Raw genomic sequence first — 10,587 nt, forward strand, 5'->3', positions numbered from 1 at the left:
TGTGTTCACACACTTGTCAGCCGGGCACCAGGTGTGTTCACACACTTGTCAGCCGGGCACTAGGTGTGTTCACACACTTGTCAGCCCTGCACCAGGTGTGTTCACACACTTGTCAGCTGGGCACTAGGTGTGTTCACACACTTGTCAGCCGGGCACCAGGTGTGCTCACACACTTGTCAGCCCAGCACGAGGGAGAGGGAGGCAACCTAGCCTACTAGGTGAGCTCTTTGCCAGTAGAGACCCTGCCTCAGAAAACATGCTGTTAGCACCTGAGGAATGACATCGCAGGGTGACCTCTGACCTCCACACACATGCGCATCCATGAGAAAGGGGAGGAGGGAGGGAGGAGAGAGTGAGCACAGAAAATGGATAATTGATGTCCAGTGCTCCCTTTTGTAAGTACTTGTAATAAAAAATCATTTTCCTTGTCTGGTTCCTTTCTGCTGTCTCCTAATAGGGCTACGTTGTCCTCCCAAATCTTTTGCTCTGGCTTTAAATTTTCTTAGAGAATTAGCACGGATTATTTAATGTGGCTTCTGCAAACATGGGCCAGATGTTGACTTTCTGCGCTAGTGTGTAATGAGAAAGGATGCTGAGATTAACCGAGCTTTATATGGACAAATATGTATTTTTTGCTAAGTCTGAGTAGGATTTGGTGGTGTGGAAAGAGATTGGGATGAAAAAAAATCAAGCCCTGTTCTCTTGAAAGTATCAATTAAAAACAAAACAAAGCCAGATGGGTGCCACATGTCTGTAATCCCTGCTCTTGTGTGCTGGAGCCAGGAGAACTGGGAGTTCAAGGCCATCCCCAGTCACATCATGAGCCTGAGCGTCCTGGACCACATAACATCCCATCTCAGGCGAGCCTGGAGCTAGACCCTCGGCAGCAAAGCTTTTGGTTGCTTTGGTTCTGGTATTTACAGAGTTGTAGATTGGTGACAAGAATGTGCAGTGCTGGCAGAGTCTGGATGATGTCGTCAGGTGACTTAAAAGCAGGAATCTGAAATTCCGCCAGGCATCGTTCTGAAGTTCTTAAGTTCAGAGTGAGTCCAGTTCGGAATGCTTTGTCTCCCAGACAGTCTGCTCTTTGGCTGTCGGCCACAGCACTGAACAGCGTGTTGTTCTGAGTCCGCAAGTCTCTGCCGTGCCGGGTGGATTAGCACATGTCCCTCCATGGGATCTTCCCTGAAGGAGATTTTCCTACCCTTGATGCATCTGCCCGAAATCTGAGCCAGAACTTACCTGCTAGGCTTCTGGTCTTTGAAAGGAAGCAGAGATGTTTTCCTCATCAGTTGCTTCCTTGGCAGTGCCCCTTGCAGATCCAGATCCGACTTCCCAGCTGGAAGCCTGGGGTATGTATTTCCCCCAGAAGCCCTTCCTCCTCTGAGCAGTGCCGTCCCTCACCCATCATGCTGAAGCAGGCACTTCTGCGCTGTTCCAGTGCTGCAGTTTAATCCTCTGTTATTTGATTATCAGTAATAGGGGCAATAGAAACACATTTCATAGCACTATTGTAAGAATTCTGTAAGATACATGTAAAAGCACACAACTCTATAGTTATTCATAAATATCCAATCAGTATGAGCTATTTTTGCTCTAGAATCAGACTATAAAGAAGGGTAGGAGTTGTGTCTTGATTTTTGTGCCCCAAAGCACCTTGCACAGTCCCTACCTCAGTGCTTATGGGTTCTGTCACTTGATCTGATATGGGCACAAAGATCCTGCCTCGAGTGTGAGTATTTAAACCAGCACCAGAGGACGCCTCCACCGTTCAGATCCACTGTAGTCAGTTTATTTAGTAGCTGTTTATGACCTACAGAGTAGGAAGCATCTCATTACACTTAAATCTACTGTGAAAGGGCTTTATTAAATCTGTGTGTGTGTGTGTTTATCAAATTCAAATTATCAGGGTGTTAGCAAGTGCTTTACCCACTGAGCCATCTTGCTAACCCTGAAGTTTTATCTTGTAAAAGTTGAATATGCCAGAGTGACTATGGCTGTGTAAAAGATGTAATGGAGTCTGGTGTGTGGGTCTGTGTTCAAAGAAGGTAGCCCCTAAAAGAATTCATTGTTTTGGAAAAGTGGCTGAAGTGTCCTTGTTCGTATAGGCGATTTAACTTAATTTGAAAGTCATTTTGGAATAGCCTGTAAATTGTTCTAAATTCGCTGTGTGGGAAACCCTGTGTTTTATAGCATTGGAAATGGTGGAATTCAGCCTGGCTGTCTAGCGTACTGAACTCTGATGGCTGGTTTGACGCTGACAGAGGATTGCGAGCAGCCAATTTTGATCTGCTGCTTTGATGCTTCGGTTTCTTTGGCCCCACTTTATTGTTTAAAAGACCTTATTATTCCTCTTTCGATAAGCAAATGACTTTTATACTAGTCAGGGTATAATAAACACAGCCCTGCTCTGTTCTGGCTTGCATCCCTCTGTGCTTGTTCATACTGTGTGGTTAAGAGAGCCATAGCCGGAACACATAGGAGCTTTTTGTTCCTACAGCCATGTGGTCTGCATATGCCAGAGCCTTGAGGTTGAAATAATGAAAAGAACGGGGCTCTGTGCAGGACTTCTAGCTTTGCCAGTTTTTAAGCAATAAACTTTGATCTGTGAGTCTGTAAGAAGGAGCTACTTGAGGGTGTGGTATAGCTTTTTCAAAAGCCACCTGAAGCCGGCTGGTGGTGGTGCAGCACCTTGGAGGCAGAGGCAGGTGGATCCCTGGGAGTCACGGCTAGCCTGGTCTACAGAGTGAGCTCTAGGACAACCAGGTCTATTACACAGAGAAAAAACAAAAACAACCCTATGCCCCCACCCCGCAAAGCCAACTGGAAAGTTATTAATGGCTTTAAAATTTGGGCAGTCAGGTAACTAACTGTATGCTTTCTAAGTTTTACATATTGAGCCTTTTTTCACAGGGCTTTGTTGTTGTTGTGGTGGTGGTGGTGGTGCTGTGTGTGTGTGTGTGTGTGTGTGTGTGTGTGTGTGTGTGTGTGTGGTTTGTTTTTTGGGGTTTTTTTTTGTTGTTTTTTTGTTTTTTTTTTTTTTGAGACAAGGTCTCTCTACATAGCCCTCGTTGTCCTAAAACTCATTTTGTAAACCAGGCTGGCCTCTAACTCACAGAGATCTGCCTGCCTTTGCTTCCTGGGTACCATAAGAAGTTTTTAGAAATGTTCTTCCATGGTGTTTATTTAGCATAAGGTATTGGTGGCATTGTTAGTAGTAAATAATGTTAGTCAAATGAAAAAAAAACTGTTATCTTGTTAACTAGTAGGTCAATAGTCTCTTCCAAAATCTGTTACTGAGTGAAGCTTTTTCTGTGTTAAAAATGTAGGAACCAGGCCTGGCAGATGGCTCAGTGGTTGAGAGCTCTGTCTGGTCTTCCAGAGACCCAGGTTCAATTCCCAGTACCCACGTGACAGCTCAAACCTACCTGTAATTCCAGTTCAGGGCTTCTGACACCCTCACACAGACATAACATGCAGGCAAAACACCAATGATCATAAAATAAAAATACTACATATAAAATATTTGTTTTGTTTAAGAATATAAGAACTTCAATTGCCAGGCTTTAGCAATTGAAGGACTGAAGCAGGAGGATTGCTATGAGTTTGACAACAGGTTAGTGCAGGGACAGTCTCTAGGCTCTTCTATGTAGCAGATACTCATACTTCAGCCTCATTGCTTTAAAATGCCGATCCTGTGTGGCTGTGAGTCTGGCCAGCTGATAGCATGCTTTTCTAAGGTTGCCAGAGCACAGCCCTCTCAGCCTGGAACCTTGCCAAACATGAGTTGTCTCACCCTCACCAGCAGGCTGTGCTGTGTCAGCTAAAACAGCCGCCTGGCTCTCTTCAGTCTCCGCCCTCCCTTTCTGATCTCTGCACACCCAGAAGAGGGAGGAAAGTGACCAAGCTCTACTGAGCACCGGTTACTGTGCAGGCAGTCAAGCCTGGCGCCATAAACACCAGTGTCATAGACTCAGCAATCTGAGCTGTTACAGTGTCATCCTCATGGTCCAGCAAAGGAAGATGCTCTGAATCATAAATCCGTTGCCAAGTAGAGAGCCAGGATCCAGGCTCAGTTCTGACTCCAAACACACTAAGAGCATGTTATTACAACCCTCTCTCCCTCCCTCTCCCTTCTTCTTTTCTCCTCTCTCCCTCCCTCCTCTTTCCCTTCCTTCCTTCCTCTCTCTCTCTCTCCCTTCCCCCTCCCCAATTGTGCTACTTGTAAATATTAAGAAGCATTAATATGTAATAGATTTTAAGACAGTTGATACTAGTTTTGATTCAGCTATGGCACAAGATTGTACCCACTGTTAGGGGCATATATGATAAATTAGAAAGTGCTCAGGAAGTGCTGGCCAGATTCTCCCTAAGATAAAATGTAAAGCAAATACTATTTTTAAACCATTAACTAGTAGTCTTTCCTCCATAAAACAAGGAGAGGAGAGAAGGCTAAACTGTGTATAAAGCAGCAAGTGTCAGTGTGTATTTAACTTGGTGGTGTGATCTCTGCATGTCACCTCATTTAGTGTGCACAGGAGCTCCTGTGGTGTATGGGAACAGAGGGGTGCTTCCTCTGCCATGTCCCATCTGTGTCCTTGGCTTGAAGGGTGAATCATCCCCTCCGGAGCTGCAGCCGCCTGTTCTTTCTATGCAATTAAAGTGTAGAAAAGGGTTAGTGCCCCTGTTGCATGCCAAAGAAAGTTCTTTCTTAATTGGCCACACTTTCCAGTGTGTCACTTACTAATAATAATGAGAATAATAACTGTCATATACTAGAGAAGGCTCTGTGCCAGGAGTCCTGCTTGATCATTTATAAACCTAGTCATTCTTACCAAACTTAGGAGACAGTTTTATTTTCTCTATTATACAGATGAGATCCTAAGCCCACATATCTAGTAAGTAGAAGAATGAAGATTCAAAATCAGGCTGGCTGACTCCTGTCTCTACTTTTCGGATTATTAGTGTGTGCCATGCCTCTCCACTGCTCGAGTCCAAGCCAAGAATCTTCACTTTGCTTTCCTTGAATTCCCCCCACCCCCAGCTCGCACCCTCTGAGGGGCTCTGAAAGGCAAATCTGAGACTAGAGGCCATTTATGGTTTTGATTTTGTTTCATTTTGTTTTGTTTTTGAGACAGGTTCTCACTACATCATCTTGACTAGCCTGGAACTTGCTATATATCCCAGACTGGCCTTGAACTCATAGAGGTCCATCTGCCTCTGCCCGCCGGAGTGCTGGGATTAAAAGGCGTGCGCCACCACGAGCAGCCTATTTACAATGTATAAACGGAGCAAATTTCTGTTTGTGTTTATAACCTTTGTCAGAGGAATTGTGAGGAATGGGTATGTTAGTGGATTTCTGAGGCCTCCTCTGGTGTTAATGGAATATGGTATTGGTCAGTTGATATTTTTCTCACCTGCTTTGGTAAGTGTAAAGTTTCAGTTCACTAAGAGAGCAGTTTTCAATATTTTGGTACATATGTATCTTAATACTTTAAAAGTATGCTACACAGTCGTTTACACTTCAGATTCTTTTCATATGAGCCTTGTCCCTGATAACGCTGAAGCTCAAGGACCAGGCAGTGTTGACCATTAGCACATGTGCTGACGTCACAGCCATGTTTGGAGCTTGAGTGAGCAGCAGTTAGAGAGTCTAGATTCTGAGTACTTGGTGATTTTTTTTCCTCTTGATGATCTTCGAGATTTCTTAATATTATTTGTGTGCAGTGTGCTGTGTGCATGTGTGGAGGTCAGAGAGCAGCTGGCAGGCTTGGCTTTCTCCTTCTACTGTGTGGGTCCTGAGGATGGCACTCGGGTCCTCAGACTTGGCAGCAAGCACCTTTACTCACTAAGCTATCTTAGAAATCTTTCTTTTTTTCTTTCTGGTCGAAAGGTAAGCAAAAAATTTCCAGAAATGGAAAAATAAATTACTAGCTAAACATAAACATTTAATGCTAAAGTATTTTATGCTAAACCCAAGAATAGAGTCCAGCTGAATGATGAGGGAGGAAGATCAGACATGGAGGGAGCGTTCTTGCTAAGTTGACTTAGCAGGGCTCTTCATTAAAATTGGATTTTGCAAGGAAGTACACAGAGGGAGGGAAGTAACAGAAGGTTCAAGAACTTGACTAAAGTTCACCCAAGCAAAGGTTCTTTATCAAAGGGCGGAAGGAGGGGCTGAGGCAATGACTTAGTAGGTAAAATGTTTGCTGTATAAACCTGAGGAACTGAGTTCAGATTCCCAAGCACTCACATAAGAGGAAGGCTTGGTAGTGTAGGCAGTTACCGTCTGGGTGCTGGGCGTGGGGGCGGAGTCTAGAGGATCTCTGGAGCACACTGGCCAGCCAGTGTAGCCAAGCTGGTGAGTGCCACCTCAGTGAGAGGCCCCGAAGACATCCAACATCAGTCTCTGGCCTCCAGAAACACAAAGGAGAGGGCCAGAGATGGCTCCGTGGTTAAAAGCATTGGCTGCTCTTTCAGAGGACACAGGTTCACTCTCAGCACCCACATGGTGACCCACAAACGTCACAACTCCACTTCTAGTGGCTCCAGCGCCCTTTTCTGGCCTCTGCAGTCACTGTAGTACAGAGACATGGACTCAGGAACACACACATACACATGAAAGTAAAATCCAGTTTTGGGGTGCAAAGTCAGTTTGGTTAGCTTGACCTATATCACCTTAGTTTGTATAACATTTTCTAAAGATAAAGAAGGGAAATGAGGTCCCTATGAGAGACAGTTGGAATTCTCTAAAATGTCAGAGAAGTCTTACGTGAGAGGAGATCAGATATTCTGCTCCTGCTCATTTCATCCTCCAGTTTAAAAATCAAAGTCTAGATTAAGTAAGTTCTCCACACCATGTTTTCTGACACAAAGCCAACATTACAACTGCCGTAAATATACACCCAGAATTAAACATTCCCTTTCTTTCTTCCAAAGCAGAAACTTGGCGTTATTCATGATGTTATACGTTACATTTTGTATTTCATGTTATAACGGTGCCCTCCTAAAGGAATTATAGCCCTGTTGTCTCTGCTGCAGATTTAGGTCGCTCTCGAGAGTTGCAGTATGTGTATGTGGATAACAACACCCACCTGAAAGGCCTGCCGTCGTATCTCTACAACAAAGTCATCGGCTGCAGCGGGTAAGGCTGCCATCACAGTTGGGGTTTAAAAATGGATGGGCTTGAGCTAGTTCCAGGACAGGAACCAAAAGCTACGGAGAAACCCTGTCTCGAAAATTCAAAAAAAAAAAAAAAAAGAGAGAGAGAGAGAGACAGAAATCTTTAATAAATAAATAAAAAAAATGGATGGGCTAGTTTTGATAATTCCGCTTAAATTTTATCTTTGGCCTTGATATCTTATTCCAAATATCTTTATGGACTAAGAATATTAGGCAAGCAATTTAGAATGTTGTATGTTCGGTTCAACTGGTAAGCCATGGCTAAAGAGAAGAAGACCATAGGCATTTTCTTTTTCACTATCGAAATAGCTCTCCTTCTGTCTTCATTGAGCTGAATTTGTATCTCTTTAAGTCTACAGCATGAAACTTTTGTGTTCTTCTACCCTGCCATACATAGCATTAGAAACTCTAGAAAATAGAGGAATCGTCTTATGTTAAAGGGTTTTCTTCCTTGGGTGTGATTGCAAAGACCATGTGCTATGTTACCTGCCCTTTATCTAAGATTTTACCAATTTTAACTATTTAGAATTCAGCAGCAGACGTAGCCCCTTCTTACAAATCTTGAGTCCAGCGACCACACAGCTGTTTCAGTCCGAACAACAATCATCCCCTTCTCACGGGCTTTTAGAAAGGTGGCATCGGCCTGTGCTTTAACAGGACGCCGGGGTCGCCTGACATGGGTGTTTCCCTGCGGTGTGGGGTGAAAGGTCGGCCGCACTGCTAGCTTCCTTCCCCCACTTCAGCAGCCAGAGGCCCACCTTTGGGATGAAGTGACTAACACATTTGACTCTGCACTCCCAACAAGCTGCATACCTGACCTGCACTCCATGCAGCTCAGCGAGAAGACAGCCGGCAATACCAAACACAGAGGACAGCCGCTTCTGTGTTGGCCTGGCTCCAGGGAATGGGGAGTAAGTGCTGATTGCTCCAGAGAAAGCCATCCTGGGAACTGTGCCTTTCCCTCAGGAAGAGGACACATTTGTTACCATGGGAAGCCCTAGACGAAAGAGCCTGTCCAGGCTAATGAAATCCAAAACCTTCTTGAAGCAGGAACAGTGGGTTGTGTTACACGTTTTAGCTGAGTGGCTTTTCTAACAGCTGACTCTTGTCGCAGATGTGACACTACATAGTCATATCTTAGTGAGTTCCTAAGGGGTTCACTCGAGAGGAATGACCTCACTGTAATACACAGGAAAGGATGGAAGCAGGCTCCCACACTGGCTCAGGCTGCACCAAGACCAGCCTCTCCGCGCTGAGGAAATAGCTGCCATTTCGTGCTACCGATGGCCAGAATGTTCTTTTTGTGCAGAAGAGAAAGTTTTCAGCTTTGAGTTTGTACTGGCAGCAATGGTAGTTGATTTTAGAAAATGCCAAACCTTTGGGGAAATGAATAATCAAGGAAAGAAACAGAAGTGCTAGTTAACAGTCTGTGTTTTCTTCATATTGTTATAAGCTTGTCTCGTTGACAGTAATACAGAAAAATAATGTTAACAGGAAATATGTAACACCAGTTTTATAATGTTAATATTGGGGTGTGTGCAGTCCAGCTTACAACTAGACTGCGCTCCGTTTTCAGTCTGTTGCTTTAACCCAAAACTTTGCGTATTCTGGTCATTAGATTCCTAAGCCATTTATCCTTTTAAAGTCATTTAGCCTAATTTATGCCTAAAATGATACTTCTTAATGTAGTATTTAAATGAAAAACCAATGTTCAAAATTCTAGGTGTTGCTGAAGGTCCCACTTTTCCCCCCCTTTCTTCTGCCTATAAAATAAATCAAAGCCACGGTTCCCATTCTCAGACAGAGCACTGAAGCTGCCTACCTTTCTGTAGGAGACAGAGAAGCAAGGCAGACACAGTCCTAACAGAAAGAACAGTGTGTGCCCTGTGTCTAGCAAGGGAGCTTGTTTGAACAAGAATTTGGGTAACATGTTCCTTTGTTGGGTTTTGGTGAGCAATTGCCCTGTTTGGTCACTGCAAAGCAAATAGTGTGATGAGCAAAGTGACACATGGCAGCCTCGTGGCCCTTGTGTGCAGCCAGGGATTGTGGGAAAACAGTGCCGAAGGAACTTGTACGAGGTGATGCGCGGCCCAGGCTCTGTTGACGTGGTGCTTCATTCTCGCACATGCTGCTTCCAGCAACCTCGCAGCCCCAGGTATCAGAGCACACCCCTGCTCAGCTCAAGGATCCAGGAAGTCAGCTCCAGCAGTACGGAATGAATGGAGCTTTCGGAACCTGTAGAACAATGCAAAAGTCTGGTTTATAATACATGTCTATATGTCTGTGTATAGAACACTACCTTAGATGACAGGATTGTGTTTATATTGTATACATACATATAAATATATAAATTAACTGTGGAGAAAGCTAGAGAATGGAGTATAAAATACACAAAAAGCCACAAAATACAAATAAAATTATCCACAAATGTTTCAGAAGTCTCATGAAGTTAACTTTGGTATTTATAGAAATGTGAACAAGTTTAGCCCCTACTCATTGTGTATTGTTGTTCGAATACTGGGCACTAACCAGCATGTCAGGACTGTGCTAGAGGTTACTAGAGAAGCAAAGGATTCCAATACTTATTCTGGCAAAGATAACAGTACAAATAGTTAATACCCTGAGAGCGATGATTGACACCTAGAGCATGAACTAACTGTTGTGTCCCAGCTCCGAGTCACACATTAAATCCTGTTGATTACACAGGGCAGCCATCTTCACGGTGGAAGGAGCTTCACAGGAAGCCACGGCTAGAAGGGGGAAGGACTCTGGGAGAGCCGAGTAGAGGCTAGCTGGCAGCCACAGCTTCATGGCATTCATGCTGTTTGCCAGTTTCATCCGGGCTGTTTTCTCTGGGGTTGTCTGTCTCTTACTGCAGCAGTAAATGCCGTGAGTGGCACGTGTGGGCATGCAGGAGCACTTGATGGCAGAGTGGCCCACCTGGGCTATTCCCCAGAACCCTGGTGGTGTGAGACAAAGAAAACACGCGTCTGTGCGTGGACCTTTCCAGCTGGATCTGGATCTGGGAGCAGTTTCTTTAAGTGACCTAATGGTTTGTCATGCTGTCACTTGAGGTAATAGGATTGTTCGACTCAGTTGAACCAGTGGATTAAACATTTTTTAGATCACAGACCAGTTATAGATTTTTTTCCCAGTCAGTTGAAGCTATTTATTAATAGATCATGAATAAATTTACTAACCTATAGTATATTTTAAACTTTATTTTGAACTAGCATGCAAAGAATTATGTTTCAATCATATTTACTTTTGTTTATCTTCTTCCCTTCAGCCATTTCCAATTTTGTATTCCATGTGCTCTCACTACCTCCTTTCCACTCATGTAGTCCCTAGTTCCACAGCCCATACCTGCCTGTGTGTACATATGAACAGTGAGCCCATACCTGC

At 44.2% G+C, this 10,587-nt stretch overlaps 1 protein-coding gene across 2 annotated transcripts in view; it reads left to right on the plus strand.

Moving 5' to 3' along the window:
* Positions 1-10,587, plus strand: part of Lrrc28 (leucine rich repeat containing 28) — a 103,847-nt gene that overhangs the window by 70,070 nt on the left and 23,190 nt on the right. For both annotated transcript variants that reach the window (XM_005357774.3, XM_013350215.2), the window contains one exon: positions 7,042-7,144. In XM_005357774.3, the coding sequence (XP_005357831.1) occupies positions 7,042-7,144 (103 nt within the window). The remainder of the gene's footprint in view (positions 1-7,041; positions 7,145-10,587) is intronic.

Source organism: Microtus ochrogaster, chromosome 22 (genome assembly GCF_000317375.1).
Source record: "Microtus ochrogaster isolate Prairie Vole_2 chromosome 22, MicOch1.0, whole genome shotgun sequence".
NCBI lineage: Eukaryota > Metazoa > Chordata > Mammalia > Rodentia > Cricetidae > Microtus > Microtus ochrogaster.